At 39.3% G+C, this 26,855-nt stretch overlaps 1 protein-coding gene across 4 annotated transcripts in view; it reads right to left on the reverse strand.

Annotated features, from left to right (window-relative positions):
- Positions 1-3,871: 3,871 nt before the first annotated feature.
- Positions 3,872-26,855, reverse strand: part of prpf39 (PRP39 pre-mRNA processing factor 39 homolog (yeast)) — a 30,354-nt gene continuing 7,370 nt past the window's right edge. Inside the window, exons 3-14 of one of the 4 annotated variants that reach the window (XM_078406717.1) lie at positions 25,316-25,441; positions 24,499-24,617; positions 22,458-22,625; positions 21,607-21,769; positions 15,606-15,713; positions 13,819-13,983; positions 13,174-13,300; positions 11,913-12,181; positions 10,136-10,320; positions 8,979-9,053; positions 7,207-7,324; positions 3,872-5,362 (exon numbers count right to left, since the gene is read on the reverse strand). In XM_078406717.1, coding sequence (XP_078262843.1) covers positions 5,306-5,362; positions 7,207-7,324; positions 8,979-9,053; positions 10,136-10,320; positions 11,913-12,181; positions 13,174-13,300; positions 13,819-13,983; positions 15,606-15,713; positions 21,607-21,769; positions 22,458-22,625; positions 24,499-24,617; positions 25,316-25,441 — 1,680 coding nt within the window. In that variant the 3' untranslated portion in view covers positions 3,872-5,305. The other 3 variants (XM_078406719.1, XR_013547745.1, XM_078406718.1) reach the window with 3 other exon arrangements.

Consider the following 26,855-nt stretch of genomic DNA (forward strand, 5'->3'; position numbering starts at 1 on the left):
CTTAAACACAGGACAAGGTATGCCCATGCCCCACGTGACCTCGCCCAGCCAGCGGCCACATGCACCCGCTCCAATGGCGGCCGCCCAGGCCTGGAGGTGGATTACTTTGCAACCTCTGTTAGGCAGTGCCCGGGCCTACAGTGTCTGGATTATAGATCCAAAATGCAGGAGTAACTCAGCGGGTCAGGCAGCATCTCGGGAGAGAAGGAATAGGTGATGTTTCGGGTCGAGACCCTTCCGAAGGGAGAAGGTCTCGACCTGAAACGTCACCCATTCCTTCTCTCCAGAGATGCAGCCTGACCCAGAGTTACTCCAGCATTTTGTGTCTTCCTTCAATTTAAACCAGCATCTGCAGTTTTTTTTCCCTACCCTTCCGGTGTCGACCCGAAACATAACCCATCTGCTGGACCTCCATGAGCTGGTTCTTACCCTTAACAACTTCTCCTTTGACTCCTCCCACTTCCTCCAAACCAGAGGCATAGCTATGGGCACTCGCATGGGCCCTAGCTATGCCTGCCTCTTTGTCGGGTACGTCGAACAATCCCTCTTATGGGCGTACACTGGCCCCATCCCCGAACTCTATCTCCGCTACATCGACGACTGCATTGGTGCTACCTCTTGCACCCATGCAGAACTCACTGACTTCATACACTTCACTTCCAATTTCCATCCTGCCCTTAAATATACCCGGACTATCTCCGACATCTCCCTCCCGTTTCTGGACCTCACCATCTCCATCACAGGAGACAGACTAGTGACTGACACCTACTATAAACCCACTGACTCGCACAGCTATCTGGACTACACTTCTTCCTATCCTGTCTCCTGCAAAAAGTCTATCCCCTACTCCCAATTCCTCCGTGTACGCCGCATCTGCACCCGGGATGAGGTGTCTCACACTAGAGCATCAGAGATGTCCTCATTCTTCAGGAAACGGGGCTTCCCCACTTCCATTATAGATGAGGCTCTCACTGGGGTCTCTTCTACATCCCGCAGCTCCGCTCTTGCTCCCCCTCCCCCCATTCGTAACACGGACAGAATCCCCCTCGTTCTCACCTTCCACCCCACCAGCCAGCGTATCCAACAAATCATCCGCCAACATTTCCGTCACCTACAACGGGGCCCCACCACTGGCCACATCTTCCCATCTCCTCCCATTTCTGCGTTCCGCAGAGCCCGTTCCCTCCGTAACTCCCAGGTCCACTCGTCCCTTCCTACCCAAACTACCCCATCCCCAGGCACTTTCCCCTGCAACCGCAGGAGATGCAACACCTGTCCCTTTACCTCCCCCCTCAACTCCATCCAAGGTCCCAAACAGTCTTCCCAGGTGAGACAGAGGTTCACCTACACCTCCTCCAACCTCATCTATTGCATCCACTGCTCTAGATGTCAACTTCTTTACATCGGCGAAATCAAACGCAGGCTCGGCGATCGCTTCGCTCAACACCTTCACTCAGTCCGCCTTAACCAACCTGACCTCCCGGTGGCTGAGCACTTCAACTCCCCCTCCCACTCTGACCTTTCTGTCATGGGCCTACTCCAGTACCATAGTGAGGCCCACCGGAAATTAGAGGAACAGCACCTCATATTTCGCCTGGGCAGCTTGCAGCCCAGTGGTATGAACACTGACTTCTCCAACTTTAGATAGTTCTTCTGTCCCCTTCCCCCCCCCCCCCCCCCGCACCCCTGATGGGGGGTGAGGATGAGGGTCTGTGTCTCGGGGTTGGCGGTTGGGCCGGGATGCGCCAGCTGTCTATTGGTCCATGCAGCCCCGCCCAACACATTCTAATCGCGGCTGTTGGGGAGTGGCGCGCACAACACAGCGTCCCTCACTGGGATGCCGACTTCAAGCATTTAGCGTGGGGCCCTCAAAAGCGCGAGGCCCATAGCAAATGCTACTTTTGCTACTCAGTTAATCTGGCCCTGGTCAGAGGTTATGGGGAAAAGGCAGGAGAATGGGGTTAGGAGGGCGATAAATCAGCCATGATTGAATGGCAGAGTAGATTTGATGGGCCGAATGGCCTAAGTCTACTCCTATTCTTTATGACAATCAGTATAAGTGTATTAAGAATAGTAGATCACTCGTAGACAGTCCACCAGACACGTTTCCAGCCCATAGTTGTTAACTGTGGAGTCTTAACTTTGCCATAAAAGTCTGTTGTCCTGACAGCAGCATTGGGTCACCCAGGTGATGTTGCCAGTGTACTCCATCCAACCTCCGTGCTCAGCCACTTGGAACAGCACCATGGCGCCGCACTCTCTATGCCCCTCGGATGGCCGCGGAGAAGCCCGGGTCGGAGACCATGGCTGGGACCCAGGTTGGGAGCACGGAGACATCAGGAGAGGACTCGGCAGCATTGTGGAGGTCGGTGCGGTGGCCAATGATAGCACCGACTGACGGATGGGACGGACACGCGAAGTTGGGCCTCGGCGCTGAAGCCTCACGGTGGCGATCCCTCGCGGGTTGAAGAGAGCATGGGAGGATCGCTGTGAGGGAGGGGGAAGAACAATGGAGGATCCGGCGTGGAGGCGGCCGCCGTGGGGGGGGGGGCGGAAGAGAAGAACAATGGGGAGGGAGAACAAAGGACAATGGGGACCCGGCCTGGGGGAACCACTGTGGGGGGGGAGGGAGAACCAAAGGGGAGCCGGCGTATTTTGTAACTTTGACTGTGCCGTAGGTGGCCACTATTTATTTACATTAGGTATGCAAGCAAATAATTTCACTGTGCCTGTCATTCCATTCCAGCAACCCACTCCACCGATGCCTCGATCTGGACAGATTGACCCACGAGGGTAATCGTGGATCTGAGAATCCTATCAATATAATCACTAGATTTTCAAGAAATGTAATTTATCACACTACTTGTTGCAATTGTGCTTGTAAAGGTAATATTGCAGTTATTGCAATAGAGTTGAAGAGAACCATATTTTAAGTTTTTTTGCAAAGTTTTATGTTGGAACATGCTGTCAATCACATTTTAATTAGTACATAAAATTATAACTGCAGATATGTAGAGAATGTAATTTAGACTGATTAATGATTAAGACAATGAGATGATGCAAACATGTTCGAGGAAATGGGCTGATTTGTCACCAGAAAATTTGTGTGAGCAAATATAGTGCAATGGATTTGAGACCAAGTAATTCCAAGGACATTAAAACCATGTAAAGATACTTAATAACGGATTAATAAAATTTAAAATAATTATTAATAATTTTATTAAAGAACACAATAAACTGTGATGATAATGGTTTTTTTATGATACAACCTCAATTGACTCCAGATGACTGGTATAGCTTCATTTAAAGGATAGCTAAAACCTAAACAATAACAAAGAACATAAATGGATCTGTACCTCACCTTTAAATGGGAGAATGAGCATAAATGAATGACAAGCACATCTAGTCTTTCTCCCACCACAGAAAAATTGCAGAGAATATTTTGGAACCAAAGACCAAAATGCAATGCGAGAGCATGTTAAGGGGGTGTTTGGTGCAGATATTCAAAATTATGAATAGTTTAAATCTATTTAAGATGGTGAAACCTATTTCAAGTTACTTAGCAGTTTATATCCAGTATACAAAGTTAGGGTGCTTACGGAGTGAATCTGATGCAACATATGAATACAAAGGAAAATAGAGCTATAACGAATTATAGGGGAATGGGACTACTTAAATAGCTCCACAAAAGACCTGCTATAGATCCTCTAATTATTCTATGATGCAAACAACACTATTAATGGAGTTGAGCAAGGTTTTGACTGCATCATTAAGGGCTAAAGAGTAACTTTTTTTTGGAAAGAGATTGAGGCAGCCTCGAGAAGCATTTCAACTGAGAAAAACATTAAACAAATTTTACAATGAGCTCAAAATTATTTTTTAATGCTGTAGTAAATAAAAGTAATGAATCACTCTCGCTTATAATGTATCCTATATATTTCTTCAATTGCACATCATAATTAGAAACATCACAACTTTTGTCAAAAGGATTTATTTTTGCATCACCCAGCAATGTTAACATTGTGCACAGTTGCAAAGAAAACAGATTTAGAAAACAGTCGAAGAGATATATTGTGAAATGGATCTGTTCCTCAGAAGATTAGTTCCAAAAAGAACAAAATTCAAACTATTCCAGCTGTAAGGTTTAAACGGTTTTATCAATAACTGGGAAAATAACCCTCGATTTTGGCTACTGCTGAGAGTTAATAAATAAAGAATTTTTAAAGAATTTCGTTAAGTAGAAAAAAGCTATTGGAAAAATGTGTGCATAACAGGTTTTATGGGAATGAGAACAGAAATAAACCTATGTTTTTTTTCAAATTCTCTCATGCTTGGTGTAACCTATTTTTAGTTGACCTTTACTCAGAATTGCTCATCTTTTGGCAACAAACTTTCTAAACAATTGCAGAATTACACTGGCTATGTCTTGAGGATGCTGCAATGGAACACTTAGCAAATCCAAAACTGACATAACACAACTGATTTACATTATATTTAAGGAAAGCCATTGATTCAAATAATCCCATTTTACCAGAATAGAATGACCTCCTATGACATTGAGTATCTGTTAACAAAGATGCTCCAATTTGAGAGAGCATCTCAATGGCACGTTTGCAGACATCTCTTTCATGTGTGATGTTGCTAGCCAATTATAGCTATTAGAAATCCCTTCAATGAAACCGAACTTAAAATTGGCAAAATTGCTTTTACAAAAAGCAGTTTATATGTATGATTTTGAACTAACTAGTCTAGATTCGCTGGGACATATCAATATTCCATTGCAATAATGTGTTAGTTGGCTAATAAATAGATCACTTCTACAATCACAAACCTGGTGTTATTACTGACACTTGTGTACGAAAAGTCAAGACCCCCAGATGTGTAATTTTATTTTAATTTATTCCAGAAAGAAAAATACTTCTTTGAAGTTAACAAGTACACTGGCTGTACTTTGAAATTAGATTACATATTTTCTCAGCAACCTTTCAAAAAATTACTTTTGCACAAAATTGGCAGTTAAGAAACTATACCATCAGTGACATTCTGTAACATTTTTAAATTTATTTTCCTATTAACAAATTAAAGGAGAATTTTTAAAAAAAATCAAAAAGATATGAGAATTCATTTATGCGAATACAAACCATGCCTGGCTGAGTATTTTGCATGAAACACTTTTTCCCAGTTTTATTCATTGAAAAAAAGAATTCCATAATCTTGGGCAACATCCTTTAAAAAGCAATAGTTTCCACGTTTTACTTTTAAAACAAAAGACAAATTCTTCATTCCCACGGTAAATGCCAGCAAATTATGTAGGAGGTGGTGGGTAATACTGCCCATAGTTCCAGGGTGTTTGATAATTGTACTGTTGGAAAAGAAAACACTGGTCAAATATTTAGCAAGATATCTTGCTTGAAAAGAACTACAAATATGTTGATGGTAATACCATTTTGTGTTTCCAGTTTAAGATTAGGTACTCCAATGAAATTCCACATTTGGTTATACAGAAAAGTCCCTTATATTTATCAAGTTTACAGACCCAAATTGAGATGAGCAATCCTAACTGACAGGGCAGTTAGTTTCAGAAGTAGATGGACATTGGCCAAATGGCCCACCTTATTGGATTGGTATCAAGGTATATGCATCCAGGTATATGAATAGTATTTGAATAAACATTTAACTTGTATCTTGTAAGTATTTAGATAGCCAAAGGGTTAAAATTAACATTAAATTATCAGCTTTAACTTGTTATAGTTGCAACTGGTTGAGCTCCAGTTTCTTGTCAATGCCGACCCCTGGAGAAGTAGGTGTGTAATTTGGCAATGCTATTATCAGGAAATGTCATGATAAATAGTTTGATGCTTCAGTTAGAGGTGATCACTGCCTGATTTGTCTGCTTTAATATATATTAGACCAAATGGACCCGTTGGGCCAATTCCTCGTAGGGTTCCCATTGTGACCAGGGGAAAATTGAGTTTTTTCTTTAAAGTAAATTGCTTTTTAAAAAAATAATAAAAATGAATCTCAATGAAATAAAGATCCTATGTAAAATAAAGAGGCAAAGATGGATCCGAGGTCTTTTCCAAAAATGGGCGGCCGGGCGGGGAGTGTCTCCCGGGGCCGTGGGTGGGCAAGGGGTGACAGAGAAGGGTATCGGGCATCGAGCAGCAGGTCAAAGCCAATCATTCGACCCGATGTGGGGACGCTGGCCAATCTGGAGTCGAGCAGGAGGTCGGAGCCAATCAATGGACCCCACGTGGGGGTGAGCGGCAGGAGCAATTCAGGACATGCCGGTGACCAATCAGAGCAGGGAGCCGGACCAAACAGGCGTCGAGCATGTGGTCGGAGCAGTAGACAACATGGCAACCCTCCCCCAACTGAGCACGCGTCGGAGTTCACCCACTCCATCTCCCGCCCCTGCCTCCCCCCCCACACCCACTCCAACCCCCCCCCTCCTCATGCTCCTCCCCCCCTCCTCCCCTGAGGCATTCATCATCCTCTCCCCATCACCCACTCCACCCCTCCATCCCCAATCCATCTCCCCTCCCACACTTCATCCCCCTCCCCCCCTCACTTCACCCCTCCCCCACTCCATCCCCCTCCTCCTGCTCCTCCACCCATCCTCCCCCTCCCCTGACACTTTCATCATCCCCTCCCCATGACCCACTCCATCTCCCCTCCCCCCCACTGCAGTTACTTCACCCCCTCCCCACTCCATCCCCCTCCCCCACCCCATTCACTTCACCCCCACTCAATCCCCCTCCCCCACCCACTCACTTCACCCTCCTCCCCCACTCCACTCCACCCCACTCTCCCACCCCCACCCTGCCCTCCTCCCCACCCCCACTCTCCCTGCCCACCCCACTCTCCCCACCCCCAATCTTCACTCCTCCCCACCCCCTCTCCCTCATCCCCACTCTCCCCACATCTCCATCCCCTTTCCCCCCCCCCATCAGCCAATCTCCACCTTTGCCAATTCATTGCCTGACTTGTTCTGTTGGACAGATCTTACTGTTCGAGTACCAATTACCAGAGATTAGAGACTGGTCAAATCCAAAACAATATTTCATTTCACACCCCCTCCCAAATTGGAGCAACTATGCATCAAGAAATTTTTACACCTGCTAAGGAAATTCAAAGATTTTTCCTTGTCATAACTGTTTTATGATTTTCTGTATTAAAGTAATGTAATTTGAGTAGACTCCCCACCTGGTACCAAGCATTGTAGTTATATGCAGACTGGTTAGCCTGCAAGTCCCCACTCATCAGCTGGGTAGATTCTAATGTTGCATCATTTCTTTGCTTTTTCTCTTCTGGTTCCTCCAACCTGTCACATTTTAGACAAAATATCAAATGAGCAAAAATCATTTACAAGACATTTGCTGTGAAAATTTGGAAACTAAATATTAAATTTAAATTACAAGAATGCATTCTATGCTACTATGCAGTTGCCAAGGAGAAAGTGTAGCAATGATTTACTTGACAGATTTCCTGTATGAAAAGTGTTTCAGTGGAAGAGAGATCTCATTGAAATCAACAAATTAATATTCAGCATAAAAGGCTTGATGCATAGAGGATATTTCCACTCACTGTCTAGGAATGGAATTCAGTTTGACAGCAAGGGCTAACTTTACCATCATTGTCAAACCTAGTACGCCATTTAGAACTGGGAGGAGGAAAATCACTTTATTCTCTAGAGGGATTAGGAAGTTTGGCATGTCACCAACGACTCTTACCAATTTCTGTAGATGCACCACTATCTGGATGGATCATACTTAGGTACAGCGATCGGTTCTGCCCCAGTCCATCACCAAACAAGTCCCCCCCCCCCTTCCAACCAACTCCACTTATACGTCATGCTGCCCCAGGAAGACAGCCAACATAATCAAGGACCATGTACACCCTGACCATTCCCTCTTCTTCCCTCTCCTTCCAGTCAGAAAGCTTGAAAGCATGTACCAGCACATCAAAGAACAACTTCCTCCCCGCTGTTACCGCACCATTAAACAGTCCTCCATAAGCTAAGGGTGTAGCCATAATCTCCCAACCTACCTCATCTTTTTTATCTGTGCTTTCTCTGCAAGTGTAATGTTATAATACTGTGACACTATATTCTGCACTTGGGTGTTTTCTCTTTGGTCTACCTTTCATACTTGTATGGCTTAATTCTACAAGTAATAGTATGATGACTGTATCGCATGCAAAGTTTTCCACCATCTCTCTGTGCATGTTGCAATAATAAACCAATACCATTTTAGTGTGCGAAAAATCATTCATAATTGAAAGGTGGAGAAACCTCATTGGGCCAAATGGCCTAATTCTGTACTACCTTAATAAGTACCCAACATCATAGAAGCAACTTAAAAAGTGAATTGGTGTCCTATCAAGTGGACTGACAATGCTATTTCAGGCGAGGATCAGTGATTGGACCATTTTTCAAAGGAGGTATTAAAATATATTTGAACTCCAACAACGAAGTTCCTCAGAAAAGAACGGTTTTACGTTACACACGATGCTGGATGTAGATGATACTTTTATTGTCATGTGAGCCGATGTAGTGAAAATCATTGTTTTTATGTACAAGGTACACAAAAGAGTTGGCAGAAATGTGCCGACAAAGCTACAAAATGTACTCATCCCTTTTTCGTTGACACCCCAATGTCCAGTTCATAGGTTCTAGAAGCAGAATCAAGTAATTCGGCCCATCAATCCGCCGCCATTCAATCATGGCTAATTTATCTTTCCCTCTCAACCCCATTCTCCTGCCTTCGCCCCATTACCCCTAACACCTTTACTAATCAAAAATCTGCCAATCTCCATAAAAATATTCATTGATTTGGCCTCCACAGCCATCTGTGCTTGGCGGGCTCCCACGCTGGGTCCCCCTTTGTTCTTCACTGTACATCTCAAATATTTGGGCTTCTGATGCAATTCTTATTCTATTGCTATCAAATACATTCACGAAGAAAAACAATACTTGCCCAGTTTCTGCTTTTCTTTTAGACGATTCCTGATCTCTTAAAAGCTGTTGATGATCATCATATGCCGCCATGAGTCTAGGAGATAGAAAACAATGAATGTTTGTTCCTAGACAAAGGATATAAAAGTTATGTTGTTCGAACATAAGAAAACTGCCATTAAAGCTGTTACCAGAAAACGTATTAGTGGAGTTAAAACAAAAACTGATTTTTACCTTTTACCTACAGTCACAAAATGCTGGAGTAATTCAGCAGGACAGACAGAATCTCTGGATAGAAGAAATGGGTGACGTTTTGGGTCCCCATTCCTTCTATCCAGAGATGCCGCCTGTCCTGCAGTTACTCAAGCATTTTGTGTCTATCTTCGGTGTAAACCAGCATCTGCAGTTCCTTACTACTGATTAAACTGGTTGCTCGAAGATTGATGTGTGCTTCAAAATGTGCCTGCGATTTATAGTAACTATATATAATGCTCAGGGGACACAGCTGAAGACTGTGCCATCAAGGTAAGAGATCCTTACTTTTATTTGTCATCACAAGTGTGACTGCAGAAATGAGCTCTTGTTACTGAGAATTCTAATCTACTTCCCATGTTGTATATTATGCACTGTAACAACCAGCATTCACTATATATGTTATTCCACTTAATTCTTATAGAATGACGCTCAAGGTGAATAATTTGAACAGGAAATTAATCAATAAAATGAATTAAACAATAACTTTGGAAAACAGTAAACATAATAGTACATAACAATACATTTAGATATTATGCCTAAATAGTTGTTCTTTTGCTTTTCCCAAAAGGAATGACTGATTATGAGCCATTCAATTGCCATATTATATTTACAATATATTTAAAGATTTAACCATTAAAAACTTGAAATTTGCTATTTTAAAAAGTCCTTTGATTACGGATTAGAAGAAAGGTAAAGTATTAACATCAGTACAAATGCAAACATTTGCTTAAATGGCCACATGGTAAAAGAGAAAAATGTGCAATTTAAAGACCAGGTAAACAACAAAGGTCAATGTTTCAGTTGTCTTTTTTAAGGGAAAAAAAACAAATCTTTACTAATACATCCAGTTTCCTATTAAACAAGCAGATTTTTAAATACAATCTTTGGTTTCATAACATCCACTGAAGCAAAAATAAAACATACCTTTTCACATCTGAGCCAAAGTCTTCCAAAAATTCTACTTTTCGCTGGGAGAAGGCAATCCTTGTTTCAATTGGCATTGAGCTACTTATTGCAATGTCAAATGCATTCAGAATGTTTTCTTCATTCAGCTTTAGGTCCGAATTGTATTCAAGTTCCAACAGATTCAAATATAGTTTGGTGCTTTCCTGAAAATTAAAACATATCAACCACCATTAACCAAATGTTTGCAACATCCAAAATGCTACCTAGTTAAAATATGGCAAAAGTTATTTCATAGAAACTAAATGACTACATTTAATTGTTCAGCTCCCAAGTCAGAATCCCGAGTCAGATTCCCAGTCTTGTCAACAATTTGCACTTGGACTTCCATGGAGAAGTTGCATTCGTCTTAGACAGCCTGGAGAATGGGAGGGAAAATAAAAATCAGCACTTTTTTGAAAATACATATCCTGAACTGGTGGACTGTGGCAAATTTCTGTCACTGGATGGGATTAAGAGAACATACCCAGCTGTACACAGCATGGTATATAGTAGAATAAAGTCATTAGAGATGATCCAATGGGTCAAAATATTGTAGAGGGTAATCTGAAAATACACAGGAATGGCGAAAGTGAAAGCTCAAGCAAATATATTTCTGTTCAAATTGCCCACAAATGTGCTATTTAAGAAGATTCATCTATCAAAATACAGCACATTAACAAAGACCGAAACATTTAAATTAAACAGCAAAACATTTTCACCATCTTTTAATAAAACACAAATCATCTGGTCAGAAAAGAGACTAAGATCTGCAGAAGGCATAATTTTCAGAATGTTGTCAATTATAATTAAGTTTTTTAAATTTAATTGTTGCAATAATTGCTTCTTGATTTTGTTAATATGTATACACTAACAGAAAAGGAAATTACAAATATACTGAGTACAGTAATCAGAGACCATAAACAGACTCAAAAATGGAAAATTGAGAAAGACGCCATCGTGTAATGTACAATCTTGGATTTGGAAGACATTAAATTTCAACAGGGATTAAAAACAGTACTAACATCTCAGATAAATAACCATTTTTGTATTATAAAAGCATTCACACATATAAAACATTTGAATTGTACTTTGCACATTATTCTCACTAACAAGTCAATGCGAGGAGGGCAAGGAGGTTACCCCAAAGTGAAGTCAGTGGCAAGGACTAATTAATCTTTCTAGGTTTAAAAGATATCATCCTCATTAAATGAGACAATAGTCTGGGGGATTGTAGTGAGAAATGAAACATAGGCGAAAGCCAAGCAAAAGAAGTTTCAAATTAATTCCTTATGTTATAGGAAGCTCAGCGGTGCCATGAAATTAAAATCTGTTTGCCCACAAATCCAACAGATTAATATTTTAGTGACTCACTTTAAATACTAGTTATTTTGAACTAATTACATAACTGTAAACTCTTCTTAGCGCTGCGTGGACAGAGTTCACCTTTTTCACACACTCACTTCTAATGATGAAATGACCTCAGTATGTATAGAACTCAATTTTGACCATGATTGTGAATGCAAATGATTTTGTTATATTTCTCAGAGAACTGTGTAAGAATTTGTTTGCTAGCTTTTGATACAATACATGTTTTATGTATATTGAAAAGTTCATTAAAATCAATCATTCTATGGGTGCAGAATACTTCCAGATGTGAAAATGCTCATCTTCAGTAAAATTGAAATCGCTGCTCCACTAGCTTGTTTGCAATTGACTGAGTTTAAAAAGTTTGGAGTTGAGATAATTTAATTCATACCGTATCAATGTCTATGGCTTCCACTAGAACCTTCCTGGCCTTGGGAAGACTCTTCTCTACTTTGAATAAAAGTCGAGCCAACTTCACAGCATAGAAAGATGCCTCATTGGGTGTTCTACTGTTTTTAATAGCATCTTGTAGCAGAAACTCTGCCTCATCAATATTTCCATGGCGACGTTCTAGACTCACTCGTCTTAAACGGACCATGGCTAACCCTGGGACAGATTCTTCTAATGTTTTTAGGATTCTTCTTGCTTCATTGATGTTCCCTGTTAACAGAAATATTAAAAGTAAAATTTGAAGTGCTTATTATGTTTAGACAACTATGGCAACTCATCACAATTATCATTTTCAGCAAAAGTGCTGGAGGAGCACAGTGGGTCAGGCAGCGGGAGGGAAATAGACAATGTTTCCAGTCGGGACTCTTCTTCAGAGTGATGGAGTGGGGTGATTAATTAGAAGACATGGAATGGGTCAAAGTTTGGTGAATAATAGATGGATACAGCTGAGGGGGTGGGGTGATTGGCAGCAGCAGAAAGGTGGAGATAGTGAACAGTGCGAGAGGTGTAGAGGAAACAAAAAGATGTCGGATAAGGAAAAAAGTGAAATCTAATTCTGGGAGGGACATGGGTGGAGAGAGATGAACGTATAGTGAAAAGAGCAGCGTGAATGGGGTGGGGCATGGAAAAGTGTTTTGTTTGAAATTGGAGAATTCAATTTTCACGCTGTTAGGTTGTAGGCTATCCAAGCAGAATATGAGATGCTGTTCCTCCAGTTTGCATGTGGCCTCACTCTGCCAAAGGAGGAAGCCCAGGGCAGAAAGCTCAGTGTGGGAATAGGAAGAGCAGTTAAAATGGCTAGTAATTGGAAGATTCAGTAGAGGAAGAGACTAAGTATAGAAGGTCAATATGGGAATGAGAAGGGGAGTTAAAAAGATCAGCGACTGGGAGTGGACAGAGTCCAAATATTTGGGAAAACTGTCACCTCATCTGCATGTGGTCTTGCTAATGTAGAGGATGCCACATTGGGAGCACCAAATATAATAGAGGAGTCTAGAAGAGGTGCAAGTGAACCCCTGCCTTATCTGGAAGTACTATTAGAATCCCTGGAGAGGTGGTATAGAGAGAAGTGTAACATCTCCTGTGGTTGTAGGAAAGCACCTGGCGACACGTTAGCTGGGACCTTTACCACACGGCTTCAATTCAAGGATTTATGTCAAATGGAATGCAACAGTATAGACCAACTGTTTATAGTAGTTTACCTTGCTGTTCCTCAAAAGCTGCCCAAAGTAAGTGAACCATCGGTTTCTTGGAGAGATGAACTGTACATGCTCTGCTAAAAACATGCCGTACACCTTCATTGCTATGGTTCTCCATGTATTTGGCATACTGAAAAAGAGAAAATTCATAATTTTCTTTGTAATTCAAATTAATGATTGAGTTAATGTCCTGCCAATTACATCTTACTGTATGCAAGCTCCATTTGTTGAATTGATATGATCCACCTTATTCAAATTTCAATGCCAATATCAATTTTTGGTAAGGCAACAATTTATCAAAAGAATTGATAATGCCATACGTCATAATTTAGATCTCATAAATTTCTGATGTTATGAGACACTTCATTCAAAAGAAAATCAATAACATTATCATTCAAGGATATCCAAATCAATTGCGATTAAACTTCATTTTATTGCGTCTCGTGTCACAGATTTTGGATCACCCCACAGATTTATTTTGGTCTTAGTGGGCTAGGAAAAACATAAGAAATAGAAAGAGGCCGCAATCCACCATTCAGTAAGACCCTGGATGATTCTTGGCCTCAAATAATCTGCAGAGTCAAGGCTGTTTTATATATACCAAGTAAACATAGCGATACTTTGAAGATAAAAATACAAAACACTTACTTTTATCCAGAAGTCTTCATAAAGAGCACAAGCAACAAGACACCGTTCAAATAAAACCACAACTCGTTCAAGGGTTCCATTTTCTATCTCAAAGTCAAGATAATCTTTCCAGTTTTTTAGCTGCGTTTTTTCCAGTGGTTTTACATGAAAGTAAGGTCGTTTAATCTATACAAAGAAAATTATATATTTTAAACATGCTTTTCCAACATAGAATTTGGATCTAGTCAGCCTGTATTATTTTATTCAAATAAATCATGATGTCCTTCAGCAAACAGAGCATACACCGATATTTCAATCACTTTGCCAGACCAATCCCTCCGCAACCTGGTTAACTCATCCCTTCCCACCCAAACCACCCCCTCCCCCTACAACCGCAGAAGATGCAACACCTGTCGCTATATCGCCTCCCTCGACTCTGTCCAGGGACCCCGACAGTCCTTTCAGGTTAGGCAGAGGTTCACTTACACCTCCTCCAACCTCATCTACTGTATCCATTGTTCAAGATATGGACTCTTATACATCAGCTAAACCAAACGCAGACTGGGCAATTGTTTTGCGGAACACCTTCGCTCAGCCAGCGTGAACCAACCTGATATCCCGGTTGTTGGACACTTCAATTCTCCTTCCCATTCCTACAGACCTTTCTGTCCTCGGTCTCCTAAATGCAAATTGAGGAACAGCATCTCATATTTTGCATGGGAAGCTTACAGCCCAGTGGTATGATATTGATTTCTCTCACTTCTGGTAGCCCCAGCATTCCTTCTCTCTCTATCCCTCCCCCACCTAATTCGCACTAACTTCTCATTTTCACCCTACAATCAGCTTACAATGGCGTTTCCTTTATCATCATTACTTTTTTGCATATCTTTCATTCATTATTCTTTATCTCTCCACATCAACGTCTATATCTCTCGTTTCCCTTATCCCTAACCAGTCCGAAGGGTCTCGACCTAAAACGTCGCCCAGTCCTTCTCTCCAGATGCTGCCTGTCCCCGCTGAGTTACTCTAGCTTTTTGTGTCTATCTTTGGTTTAAACCAGCATTTGCAGTTCCTTCTTACACACTTTGTCAGTTTGTCTGATTTGATGTCTTTGCTAATTTCCCGCATCTTTTAACATTTCCGTTTTTCAAACAATTATCTAATTAATTTAAAACAGGAAATACTCAGCAGGACAGGTAGCACATGCAAAACAATGTTAGCTTTCAGATCACCGACTTCTCGAAAGTTTCCAACCTTCAACATTTATTGTAGAAAGTGGGAAAATTACAGAAAAGCAATAAACAGCAGATGATGGAAATCTGAAATAAAAGCAATAAATGCTGGAAAATATTCAGATCATGTAGCATCTCTGGGGAAATAAAAACAATTAATGCTTTTTGATATCCTCATCAATTCCCTTAATATTATTTGAGAAGTAGAAGTGTTCGCTGACGGGAACTGATTGGGTCTCGGTTCAATAAAAAGAGTGCACCAAAAAGCTAACCTGATTGCTTGTTGAGTAATTTTTTAAGGTACTGCCCCTGATGAATATATGTGGCATCCAACTGTTATTTGTGCAAATCCTAACCCTAACCAAAGTCCTTTAATGCTTAATAAAACGGAAAAAATCCTCAAAATGAAGGAATAGCTGTACCAATATTCTTCTAAATATTTAGAAAAGTCATACAAGTTTCCCTCGTTTTCATGCTTAAAAATTAGAACTCCTCTGTATAAATAGCAGAGAATAGATGAACAAATATCACATTTAATTTGCTTTTCCACTATTTATCATTCTTAAAAATACTTACCCCTTCCTCAAAAGCCCATCGACGGCTAACTTCATTCTCATTATGATTATATATTTCCTGACGAACTTCAATAATTCTATGACGCATATTTTCTATTTCAGAAACAATCTGGAAAGTGAATAAAAGATTCTCAGCAAAATCAAGAACAATGAGAACCAGTGAGAACGAAAGGGGTAAAAAGAAAACATTCTGAAAACAGATTGGAAATTTAACCGATAGAAATCTTTACACGCACAATATCTGTAAAGGAATCACAGGTAAGAGATAGAGTCATAGAGCTATACAGCATGAGAATATCCTATTCAGCCAACCTTGTCCTAACACACCATGTTGGTATTCTGAGCTGGCCCCATTTGCCTGCATTTGGCCCATATCTCTATAACCTTTTATGATCCATATATCTGCCCAAAATAGCCACAGTGTATAGAAAGATAAATCTAGAAAGAAAGCAGAAATAAAAAGGAAACAGGATAAGAAAAGCAAAAAGGACAATTTAAAAAAAAATGGAAGTGGAAGGTATTAAAAGGGAAGATGAAATATATAGAGGAGAAAAAGGGGCTGAAGCATATTAAAAATACAAGCAGGAGCAGGCCATTTGGCCCCTCATTGATGCTTCACTTCAATAAAATTATCGTTGATGTTTCGGCTTAGCGTGACTTTCCTTAGAATGATTAATCCTTTTCCTTGATTCTGTCAATATCCAAAAATATATTGAATGGTCTAAAATATACTGAAGGACAAAGCCTTCACAGAATAGAATTTTAACGATTCACTGTCCTCTGAATGATCACATTTCTTCACAGTCCCCAAAGGCTGATCCCTTTTGTGACGGTGACCCTCTGGTTCTAAATACCCCAGTCAAAAGAAAGATCAACTTTGTATCCTATCAAACTCTGAAAAAAATCTGTATTCTTCAATTGTATTGTCATTCTTTTAATTGGTCAAGTTATGTACAGTGCATTAAAGGCCAGCATACCATGTTGCATAATTGCTTGTTCTATGTAGATATTAACTTTCCTTGATTTATGCACAAAAACAGCTGGGCTCTTCTGAACACCAGCACTTTCTAATCTCTCATCATTTTAAAAGCTTTGTGGTATTTCCTACGAAAATACATTACCTCAAATATTTCACACAACATTCCACCAACAATGTTCATTCTTTTAAACAGTATATATCACCACAAAACTTCTCAATTACCTCCACACAACCCACAGTCAACCAGACATCTCTGAAGTACCAAGCAGTAGTGATTGAAGGGGAAAGGGGGTAAACCTAATTCTTGAGTGATCAAGTGACTGGCACTTGCACATTGGTTGGAGGGTAGGAATGAGGCTGCAGAGTTGAGGGTATGTAGTGCAGCAGAGAACGGGAATCAAAAAGGTAAAGTAGTAGTTACAAAGGGAAGAAGGGAACAAAGGGAGTGAGGTCGGGAATGGGAGTGAGCGGGAGAGACTGAAGTAGGGTCGTTATAGGTTTAAAGCCAAGATCATGCACGTGTTTTTGTTCTTTTATGGAATCATAATGTGATACAGTGTGGAAACAGCACCTTCAGCCCAACTTGCCCATACTGGTCAACATGTCCCAGCTACACTGGTCCATGTCCCTGCGTTTGGTCCATATCCCTCCAAACGTGTCCTATCCATGTTTGTTTCTTATACGTTGGGATAGTCCCAGCCTCAACTACCTCCTCTGGCAGCTTGTTCCACACACCCACCACCCTTTGTGTGAAAAGATCACCCCTCAGATTCCTATGAAATCTTTCCCCCTTCACCTTGAACCTATGTCTTCTGGTCCTCGATTCCCCTACTCTGGGCAAGAGATTCTGTGCATTTACCCAATTTATTCCTCTCATGATTTTATACACCTCTATAAGATCACCCCTCATCCTCCTGCGCTCCAAGCAATAGAGACCCAACCTACTCAACCTCTCACAATTGTATACACTGTGTATGCAAGCAAAGAATCTCACTGTGCCTAGTCACATGTGACAATAAAGTATTCTTATAGCTCAGACCCTCTAGTCCTGGCAACATCCTCGTAAATCTTCTCTGAACCCTTTCAAGCGTGACAATATCTTTCCTTTAACATGGTGCCCACAACTGAACACAATACTCTAAATGCGGTCTCACCAACGTCTCATACAACTGCAAAATGACACCCCAACTTCTGTACCCAATACTCTAACTGATGAAGGTCAATGTGCCAAAAGCCTTTTTGAGCACCTTATCTACCTGCGACTCAATCTTCAAGGAACCATGCACCTGCACGCCTAGATCCCTCTGCTCTCACAGAGGCTGACCATTCACTCTGTAGGTCCTGCCCTTGTTAAGACGTCCCAAAATGCAACACCCGACATTTCTCTGTATTAAATTCCAATAACCATTCCTCAGCCAACCTGGCTGATCGATCAAGATCCTGCTGCAATCTTTCACAACCATCTTCATTAACTGCAAAACTACTCACTTCTGTATCATCAGCAAACGTGCAAATTTTGCCCTGTATGTTCTCATCCAAATCATTGATGTAGATGACAAACAGTAACGTGCCCAGCACCGAACCCTGAGGCACACCACTAGTCACAGGCCTCCAGTCTGTGAAGCAACCTTCCACCATCACCCTCTGCTTCTTTCCCTGAAGCCAATTTGCTATCCATTCAGCTATCTCTCCTTGGATCTTATGTGATCTAACCTTCCAGAGCAGCCTACCATGCAGAACTTTGTTGAATGCAAAAGTAAAAAGCTTTAAGTGCAGTTTCTGATGTTTGTATATTGTGAAAATGCAACCCCCGTGTTATTCATTTAATTAGCTAATTAAAGTAGTTTTAACAAGATACAAGATTGAAAGATTTGTATGTAACATGTATACAACATCTACAGCTCTGCCCTCATCGACCTTTTTGGTCACGTCTTCAAATCACTCAGATTTGTGAGACACGACTTCCCACGTACAAACCCATGCTGACTATCCCTAATCAGCCCTTGCCCATCAAAATGCCTGTATAATCTATCCCTCCGAATACTCTCCAGTAACTTTCCAACTACAGATGTTAAGCTCACCGGCCTATAGTTCCCAGCATTTTTCCTGCAGCCCTTCTTGAATAGAGGCACACCATTTGCCACCCTCCAGTCTTCTGGCATCTCTCCTGTATTTAAGGATGACTCGTAATTTTCAACCAAGGCTCCTGCAATTTCCTCTCTAATTTCCCCACAATGTCCTCGGATATATCTGATCAGGCCCTAGAGATTTGTCTACCTTCATACACGATAATACCTTCAGAATTCTTCGGCGGTATCACTGACTATGTCTGTGATCAGATGGTATCTGTGTATGTGACCACATGAGGGTACTGTATGTGCAGCAGCCTTGTCTCTGATTGTCCTGGATTCCCCATCATTGAGAACACATCAAATTCATGCTGTATTTGGCATGCAACTGTCACCCCATGGCATCTCAGTTTATGCCAATATATTATTCAAAATACCATGAACTCTAATTCTGTCTAATAAGCTCAAGTGGCACCTTGCAAAACTTAATCTAGTCTTTATCCATTCTGCGAGATGCAACATGAAAAAAAACCCTCAACATATGTTGTTCATTATTTCCCTTTTATAAATACAGATGGACAGTAAGGAAGAGAGATAAAATGTCTAAGATTAAGAAAATATATTGAAAGAGGAAAAACAAAGTTTGGTAAAGGAGGGCACAAGTACAGAGACAGCAAAATAAAAAGTTGTGAATGCAGGAAGAATCAGAAAATATAAGACAGAAAACTGAGATTGAAATTACACAGGAGAATAGAGTAAGAGTGGGCAAAGTAAAACAAAATCAAGACAAAAAGTGAGAAACAAAAATAGAAAGTCAAAAAAGAAACAGGAATGAGAAAGAACATTAGTCTTGTTTAATTAATCTAAGATTCCAATTGAAAGTCAAAACACAATCAATATCATCATGTTCTATTTAAAGCCCCAATTTCCACAAAAATAATTATATTAGTTCCTTGCAAAATGGTTTGTGTCACAAAACATAACACAATGATTTGATCTTTGCTTAGCAGCAAAGAGCATCAAAAGATTTTCTGTTCCACAGGTGCATTCCTGCTTCGAAGGGGGAGTTAATCTTTAAGCTGGAGAATTGAGCTCTTCTGTCTAAAAAAAATAATTAAATGGGAGTGGGTATACAATTACTGAAAGCAAGGAATATGAAAAAGCAGAAAGAGAAGGCATATGTTGATACAACAAAGCCTTCAAGATTTTTTTCAATTCAATTAGTTAAATTATCTATCAGCAGTCATAATATTCATAAACTCATTTGACCTTGAAAAAGTTGTATTGTAATTATTAACTAAACAGGATCTGGATGAATAGCAAGCAAAAAATCTTTCAATCTGTATCTTGTTAAAACTACTTTAATTAGCTAATTAAATGAATAACTCATTGGGGTTGCATTTTCGTGAATAAATTAGACAATATACAAACATCAGAAATTGAACTTAAAAAGCTTTTTACTTTTATCTTGCATGGACAAGATAAAGTGGATAAGGGGTACAAGAGTAGTAAAATAAAGCTTTTTTCCATATTCTGTTCAGATAATATTCTGTGACTCCATATAATTAACCTCCACATCTCGAGGTTGACTTTTTACGGTTGCAGGTAGAGGAATCAAAGAAAAAACAACAATGTCTAGGGTTTAGCTTTTCAATCATCAGTAGAAAGTGAAGAAAGATTTTGTTCTCCCTTTGTGATGATCAAGGAGACAGAGGTTAGCTAGAGCAGTTAAGGATCCTGGCATTAGGTTGAAAATACAGCTTAAACAATGCACACTTTTTCTGATCATTGATGCCAATCTTAGCTTAGAGACAGCACTTTGGTCTTCATCAGAAGATTTCAGTTCGAGCCCAATTTCAGAAGCTTGAGTACAGAATCTAGCCAGGAACTTCAATCCAGAACAGACAATTTCTATATTCTTTAATAATGAAATGTTAAATCAAGACTACATCTGGACATAAAGATTTCAAGGGATTGTTGAAATGGCAAAGTTCTCCCAGCAGTCCATCCAATATTCAACTCTCAACTAACTCCCATAAAACAGATTGGACAGATTTATCTCAATGACAAGACGTTGAAAATCAATCGATGGGGTTTCAAACATTTCAGTAGCTCCAATTCAAAATTGCTTTAGCTAATAAAAGGCATCATGATATCGTGAAAGTCACTATAAATCCAGACTTGTTTTCTGGTAAGGGAAGTGATCCCTTGATTAGATAGCCCATGAAGTCAGAAGTTCTATTATAATTGTTCTGTATTCAGGCTTTGCGAAGCAGGAGGTATTTCCAGGAGCAGAAAACAAAATTCATTTTACCTGATTTAATGACCCTCATTAAGCATGTGATATCAGGACCAATGATCAAACAAGTGCACAAGTATCAAATGACACTTTTTATAATTTCATATTAAGGAGGCTAAGTTCCTTTTCTGAAAGATTTCAGATTTCATGGATTGGGAAGAGGAATTAAGGAAAAAGGATTCCAAAATCTGACAGCAGTGGGGGCAAAGAGGATAATAAGACTTAATGGTTTGAAAGTGTTATGAATGCAACACAGGCTTGATAATGAAGAGGTGAGCAAAGAATAGATGCTGCTGTATCTCTAAAATCAAAAAAAAAATCTAAATCTGAAATAAAAACAGAAAATTGTGTAATTCGCCCTGCTAAGTAGTTGCAGTACATTTTGTTTTCAATATTGCTAAAATAAAGACTATTGGTAAGGATTTGGGATTAACAAGAAGTTTCTGACTCCAAAATTTGGAGTTTCAAAAAGAATTAGAGACAGATATAATGGGCTCCAATGGCTGAAGTAGCACAACTGAATTGTAAAAATTCAAGCAGAACAAATTTATGGCTCCTTCCAATTGATATGTTAGTTATGTACACTTGTTTTGAAATTCTTTAGGCAAACAAAACATTCTGACCATACATGAATCTGGTATGTAGTCCACATTACCCGTGCAGGATCATTTATGTCAATTTCAGCTGCCAGGTCATTTCTTGGAGTACCATCATTGTCAAAATGCTCATTTGTGGAAGCCAGCTCTTGACGTAGTTTAATAAAATCCTCTGGAGAGATTAGATCTTTAGGCAAGTGGTTCTGAACATGATCTCTGAACCTGAAAAACAGTAGCATTATTTACACTTGTTGGGATATCCCAAAGTACTGAACCTTTTTTAAAAACCAGACAAAAGTTAGGAAAGAAAATTCCAGTTTATAATACAAAATATTGGGATACACTACAGGAATTTTCCTACCCTGAGGATTCAGTTTATTGTGAATTTCACATTTAATCCTTTGTTGACTGTAGTAGAATTTCTGCACAAAAAATAAACATAAACTATTACAATTTTTAATTTACTAAGAATATGGAGAATTTAAAGATTATTCTGAGGTTTGGCATAATTCTTGAATTTAATTTATGATTTTTGAGGATGTTACCAGTCAGGAATAAAGGTATTTTAAATGAGATTACTTTTAGTGTGGAATTATTAGGCACTCATGAACAGCCCAACATAATACAATAATGTCTATCACAATAAAATTCTAACATTGATAAACTGCAACAAATGAAGGCATTATAAAAGATGGAGTCTGGCCAGCCAACTTTCTTAAACTTTGCTTGCCAACTTAAACAGAAGTGTCCTTGCTCCATGTAACCAACTTTGCTTTTCTTTCCATATCTAATTATTTTTGAAAAGTACTCCTAGTTTTGTCTTCATTCTTCAAAAAGCAGAACAAGATTTTCAATTTATAGGACATGAAATATAAATAAAGGGTTTTCAATTTCGATTCTTCAGGTTTACCTTTGGAAGTGATGACTGTAGAGCTGTGTTGGAATACCAAGAATGCGATCATAAACTGCTGTCACCTCTTCCAGATTTCCCCTGTCATTTTCCCAGTTGATATAGGTTTCCCACAATCTATCTGAGCGAAAGTCAGTTCCTGCAGCTAACACAGCATGTTCAAACACACTGTGGGAATACAGAATAAAATGTCAGTTTGCTACTGCAGCCTGAAGTTTCAACTTTGTGCTTTCTTTTCAAGTTCCTTATTAATGTAACTTAATGCAAGGTAATGCAACTTTTTATGTTCCAAATGCTTCACCATAATTAAAGTTTAAGCAACCATTTGTGCTCATTTTAACACTTCAGACGCAAGCCCAACACTATTTTGGCCACAGCCCGTATGAATGTATTACTATGTTTTTGTTAATTATATTGATTTGCAAGACTTTGAACACCTAAAAATTAGGCAAGATTTTGCAACAATGCCATATTATAATTGACAGTTTTGAAATATTTTTTACAATTTCAAAAAATGAACTGACTACTGTTATGCAATCTAAAGAAATAATTTTGAATATTTTCCAAAAATTGTTTTCAGTAACAAAATCAGATTGTTTATATTTTTGTGGCCCAAATACCAACAATCAAACCATGCATTTAAAAATTGCTTTAAAATAAAATACTCTGGCACATCTTATAAAAAATGTCCATCTCTTAAACTGTTCTTGCAATCGCACACTTTTCTAAAATCATTGAACATGACCTTAAAAACTGCATCCATCTTTTCTAGATCTTCATGCCTGAACTTAAGGTTTCAATTCCCGCCACTGTAGTGAAATAGCATTGATCAACACCTCATGTAGTTCGCTAATTTATTGTCCCTCTGGCAATATCATTTGAAATCATGTCCTTTTCCAGGAGCACAATAATATTCGTATCTGATTCACCGCAATTTTACTTGACCCCCTTCACTCTAAGTTGCAAGAATCCCTGCCGTTAGATAGGCAAATGTTTTCTTCAAATATTTTGAAGATAAATATCTTCTCTCGTTCCCCATAACAAACTTAATTCCCAATCTTTCTGTTCTATTGCCTGCACTTGTGCTCTCATCCACTCTCCACCCACTCAGTGCAAAATAATTTCCCTGCAATCCTACCTGCCTACAAATTCAACAGATAATGAATACTCCATTATTTTTCCCACACTAAACAAAAAATACCAGTTACTTCCGTTCCTCTTTCATCATTCCAAAAGGATCCATTTGCTCTTCTATCTCCAGAAGCATTCCTGTTTTATTCTACTGTCTTATGCAACTCCAGGACTGCAGAACAAGCATGTGAGATGGTTCAGTGTTCCGTTGGTCGAGGTAATATGAGGGTTATGCAGGTTGGTTCAAGAAGCGCAAAATCTCCATCCAAAATTGGTTGGATAACACATAATTAATTGCGCAAACGGATTGCCCAACAAGCAAACAATGAGAAAAAACAAACAGGATAGATCTTGTTTGTGATCTCTCAAACAAGAGAGATGTTTGTTTGACTCTTGCCATTGTGCTGCCGCATTTCCACACAGCTCTGGAATGCAGATCTGAGCCATGGCACACCATACATTCTGCCAAATATTGAGCATTATTGTCATACTCAAATTTACAATAGATTTCTATTTAGTCTAAGTAAATTAAAACAGTTACCTATATGTTATTCCTAACCTTAAAGTTTAAAGGGCTTTATAAGACTTTCAGCAATATTTTCTATTAAAAATATGTAGAAAACAATGTAGTGAAATAAAAACAATCATTGTCACTCAAATATGATAAAACTCAGCGAGAGGTAAACCTAAACTGCACAATAGGAGAAACTGGCAAAGAATATAATGAGCTGGACATGATGAATGTTATACTTTCAAAATTCTATGAATGGTGAAGGTGGATGGAATTAACTCAGAATAAAATTTATATTTTAAACAATTTGTTCAAATGAAATTTACTGAAGGTCAATAAAGATGTTAAATTAATTACCATGTAATTATGTCACCAATACAGGCACCAATCCAATATTACCTTTTTATTTTTGCATCAGTTTCTGGGTTGTTGCTATCCAAGGTCTCCTTTAAGAAATTGATATAGTGGAGCCAAAGATCAACACTAAGAGGTATTGCTTGCAGTCCTTGCCGGTATACCTGCGACAAAGAGTTTCTAATAATAATTAAAATTAATTTACTAATAAAAAAACCACCAGCAGAGTCTGTATACTGAAAATGTTACTTTCCAGGAATTTGTTTGAATAATCATCCATTACCATTATGTGGAGGGTGGTAAGAACATCACAATGTTCTGCTCTCCCCGCGTACAGCCTTGATCTTCAGAGTGTGAGATGACTCCTGCATTCTGACAAGGTAGGGCAGGCTTGGGGTACAGACCATAGGGCACAGACCCATTAGAACATCACTGACAGCCTCTAACCACAAATGTAATAAAATTCAGCAAAAAGAAAACACAAACATAAATATAGGGAAAAATAATTGGGTTTAAAATTATAGCACCCAAGTAAAACTGTCAGAAAAGCCCTGCCCTACTTGTTAAACTGCATTGATTTGCACTGCAAAGCTTGACAAACTGTAGTACTAATGAACCTGTTAACAAAGAGAGAAGACATTAGCTGAAAACTGCTAAGGGAAAATATTTTTATTTTAACTCTGAAAAAGTGGATGAGACCATAAAATTATTTACTAAAGCCAAAATCGAAATCTCAAAACCTCTTACATGGCTTGCATTCGCCTTTTGAATAGAATATGTCTTCTAGTAATCTGAGACATGGCCAGATTAAAATTAAAAGTGAAATGCAAACAGAAGGACAAAGTCACAAGAAATCATTCACCTCGTCTGCCTCTGTCAAGTTGTTATGTCGCCGTTCAAGATCAGCATACTTTTTCCAATAGCCATAGCAATATGGGTAGTGGGACAAAAAATGATCAAAAGCTCTTCTGGCTGCCAGAATATGGTTCTGCAAAAAAAAAAGCTTCAGTTTACTTTCGACACTTATACAAATGTTGCCTCAATAGTGATGTGAACTCATTTAGAGTCAGAGTGATACAGTGGGGAAACAGGCCTATTGGCCCAATGTACCCACACCACCAACATGTCCCAGATACACTAGTCCCACCTGCCTGTGTTTAGTCCATATCCCTGCAGACCTGTCCTATCCATGTACTTAGGTGGCTACATTTTATTTTAATATACCTACAATTCAAAATCAAATTTCCATTTAGCACACATTAAACAATTGAATTATTGTTTTTCATTATTGATGGGATGATAGAATACAAATTTTATGAAACTAATTTTGTAAGAAGGAATGGTCTTTTGTAAGAAGGAATTACCCGTGGTAATGACATAGGTACACTGCAGTTATCAGCAAAAAAACTGTATTCCAACCAAAGGTATCACAAAATGCTGGAGTAACTCAGCAGGTTGGGCAGCATCTAGGAGTGGGAATGGATGACGTTTCAGGTCGAGACCCTTCTTCAAATTCGACCTGAAACGTCACCCATTTCCTCTTTCCTGGATGCTGCCTGACCTGCTGAGTTACTCCAGCATTTTGTGATACCTTCGATTTGTACCAGCATCTGCCGTTATTTTCCTACACTATTCCAACCAAAGTAGAATCACATTTGCATTACCATTCTTAAGACAAGCCAATAATAGTCTAAGTAAAAGGTACAATTTATTCAAATTTAAAATCCACCTGAACAATCTAAATTAGGCTTAACATTACACATTGTACAAATTTCAATGTGACTGCAACTTCCCAGGAACTTCTCATTCATCAAGACCAAGAGTAGGCTTAAACTCTAGACGTACACTACTGGGTGAATAACTGGGAGCCAAATGTATTTTGCAACATACAAAAATTTGAGAATTAATTACAAAGATTGTTCAAATAATGAAGTTGATATTTGAAAGATTGCAGTAACTGACCCAATATTGATACTGAGAATGTAATGATTGGTAGGAAAATAACTGCAGATGCTGGTACAAATTGAAGGTATCACAAAATGCTGGAGTAACTCAGCGGGTCAGACAGCATCTCTGGAGAAGGAATGGGTGACGTCTCGACCCGAAACATCACCCATTCCTTCTCTACAGAGATGCTGCCTGACCCGCTATGTAATGATTGGTCATCTCTAGAACCAACATCAATTAGGTGCAGTTAAGTAGTTTTAACAAAATTCTGCAACAAACCAACAGGAAGTGAGCAAATGCAGTTTGACAGATTCTATCCCACAAAGGTTTATGCTGTCAATTAACTCCCAATTTCTTCACTTTTTTCCCCACCCGCTTTAGATCACTAAAATGTATTTGGTTAAGGAAAAGCAATCTGAAGGTATTCAGGCTAATAATCAGGAGACTCAAAAGGC

Source organism: Rhinoraja longicauda, chromosome 10 (assembly GCF_053455715.1).
Source record: "Rhinoraja longicauda isolate Sanriku21f chromosome 10, sRhiLon1.1, whole genome shotgun sequence".
NCBI lineage: Eukaryota > Metazoa > Chordata > Chondrichthyes > Rajiformes > Arhynchobatidae > Rhinoraja > Rhinoraja longicauda.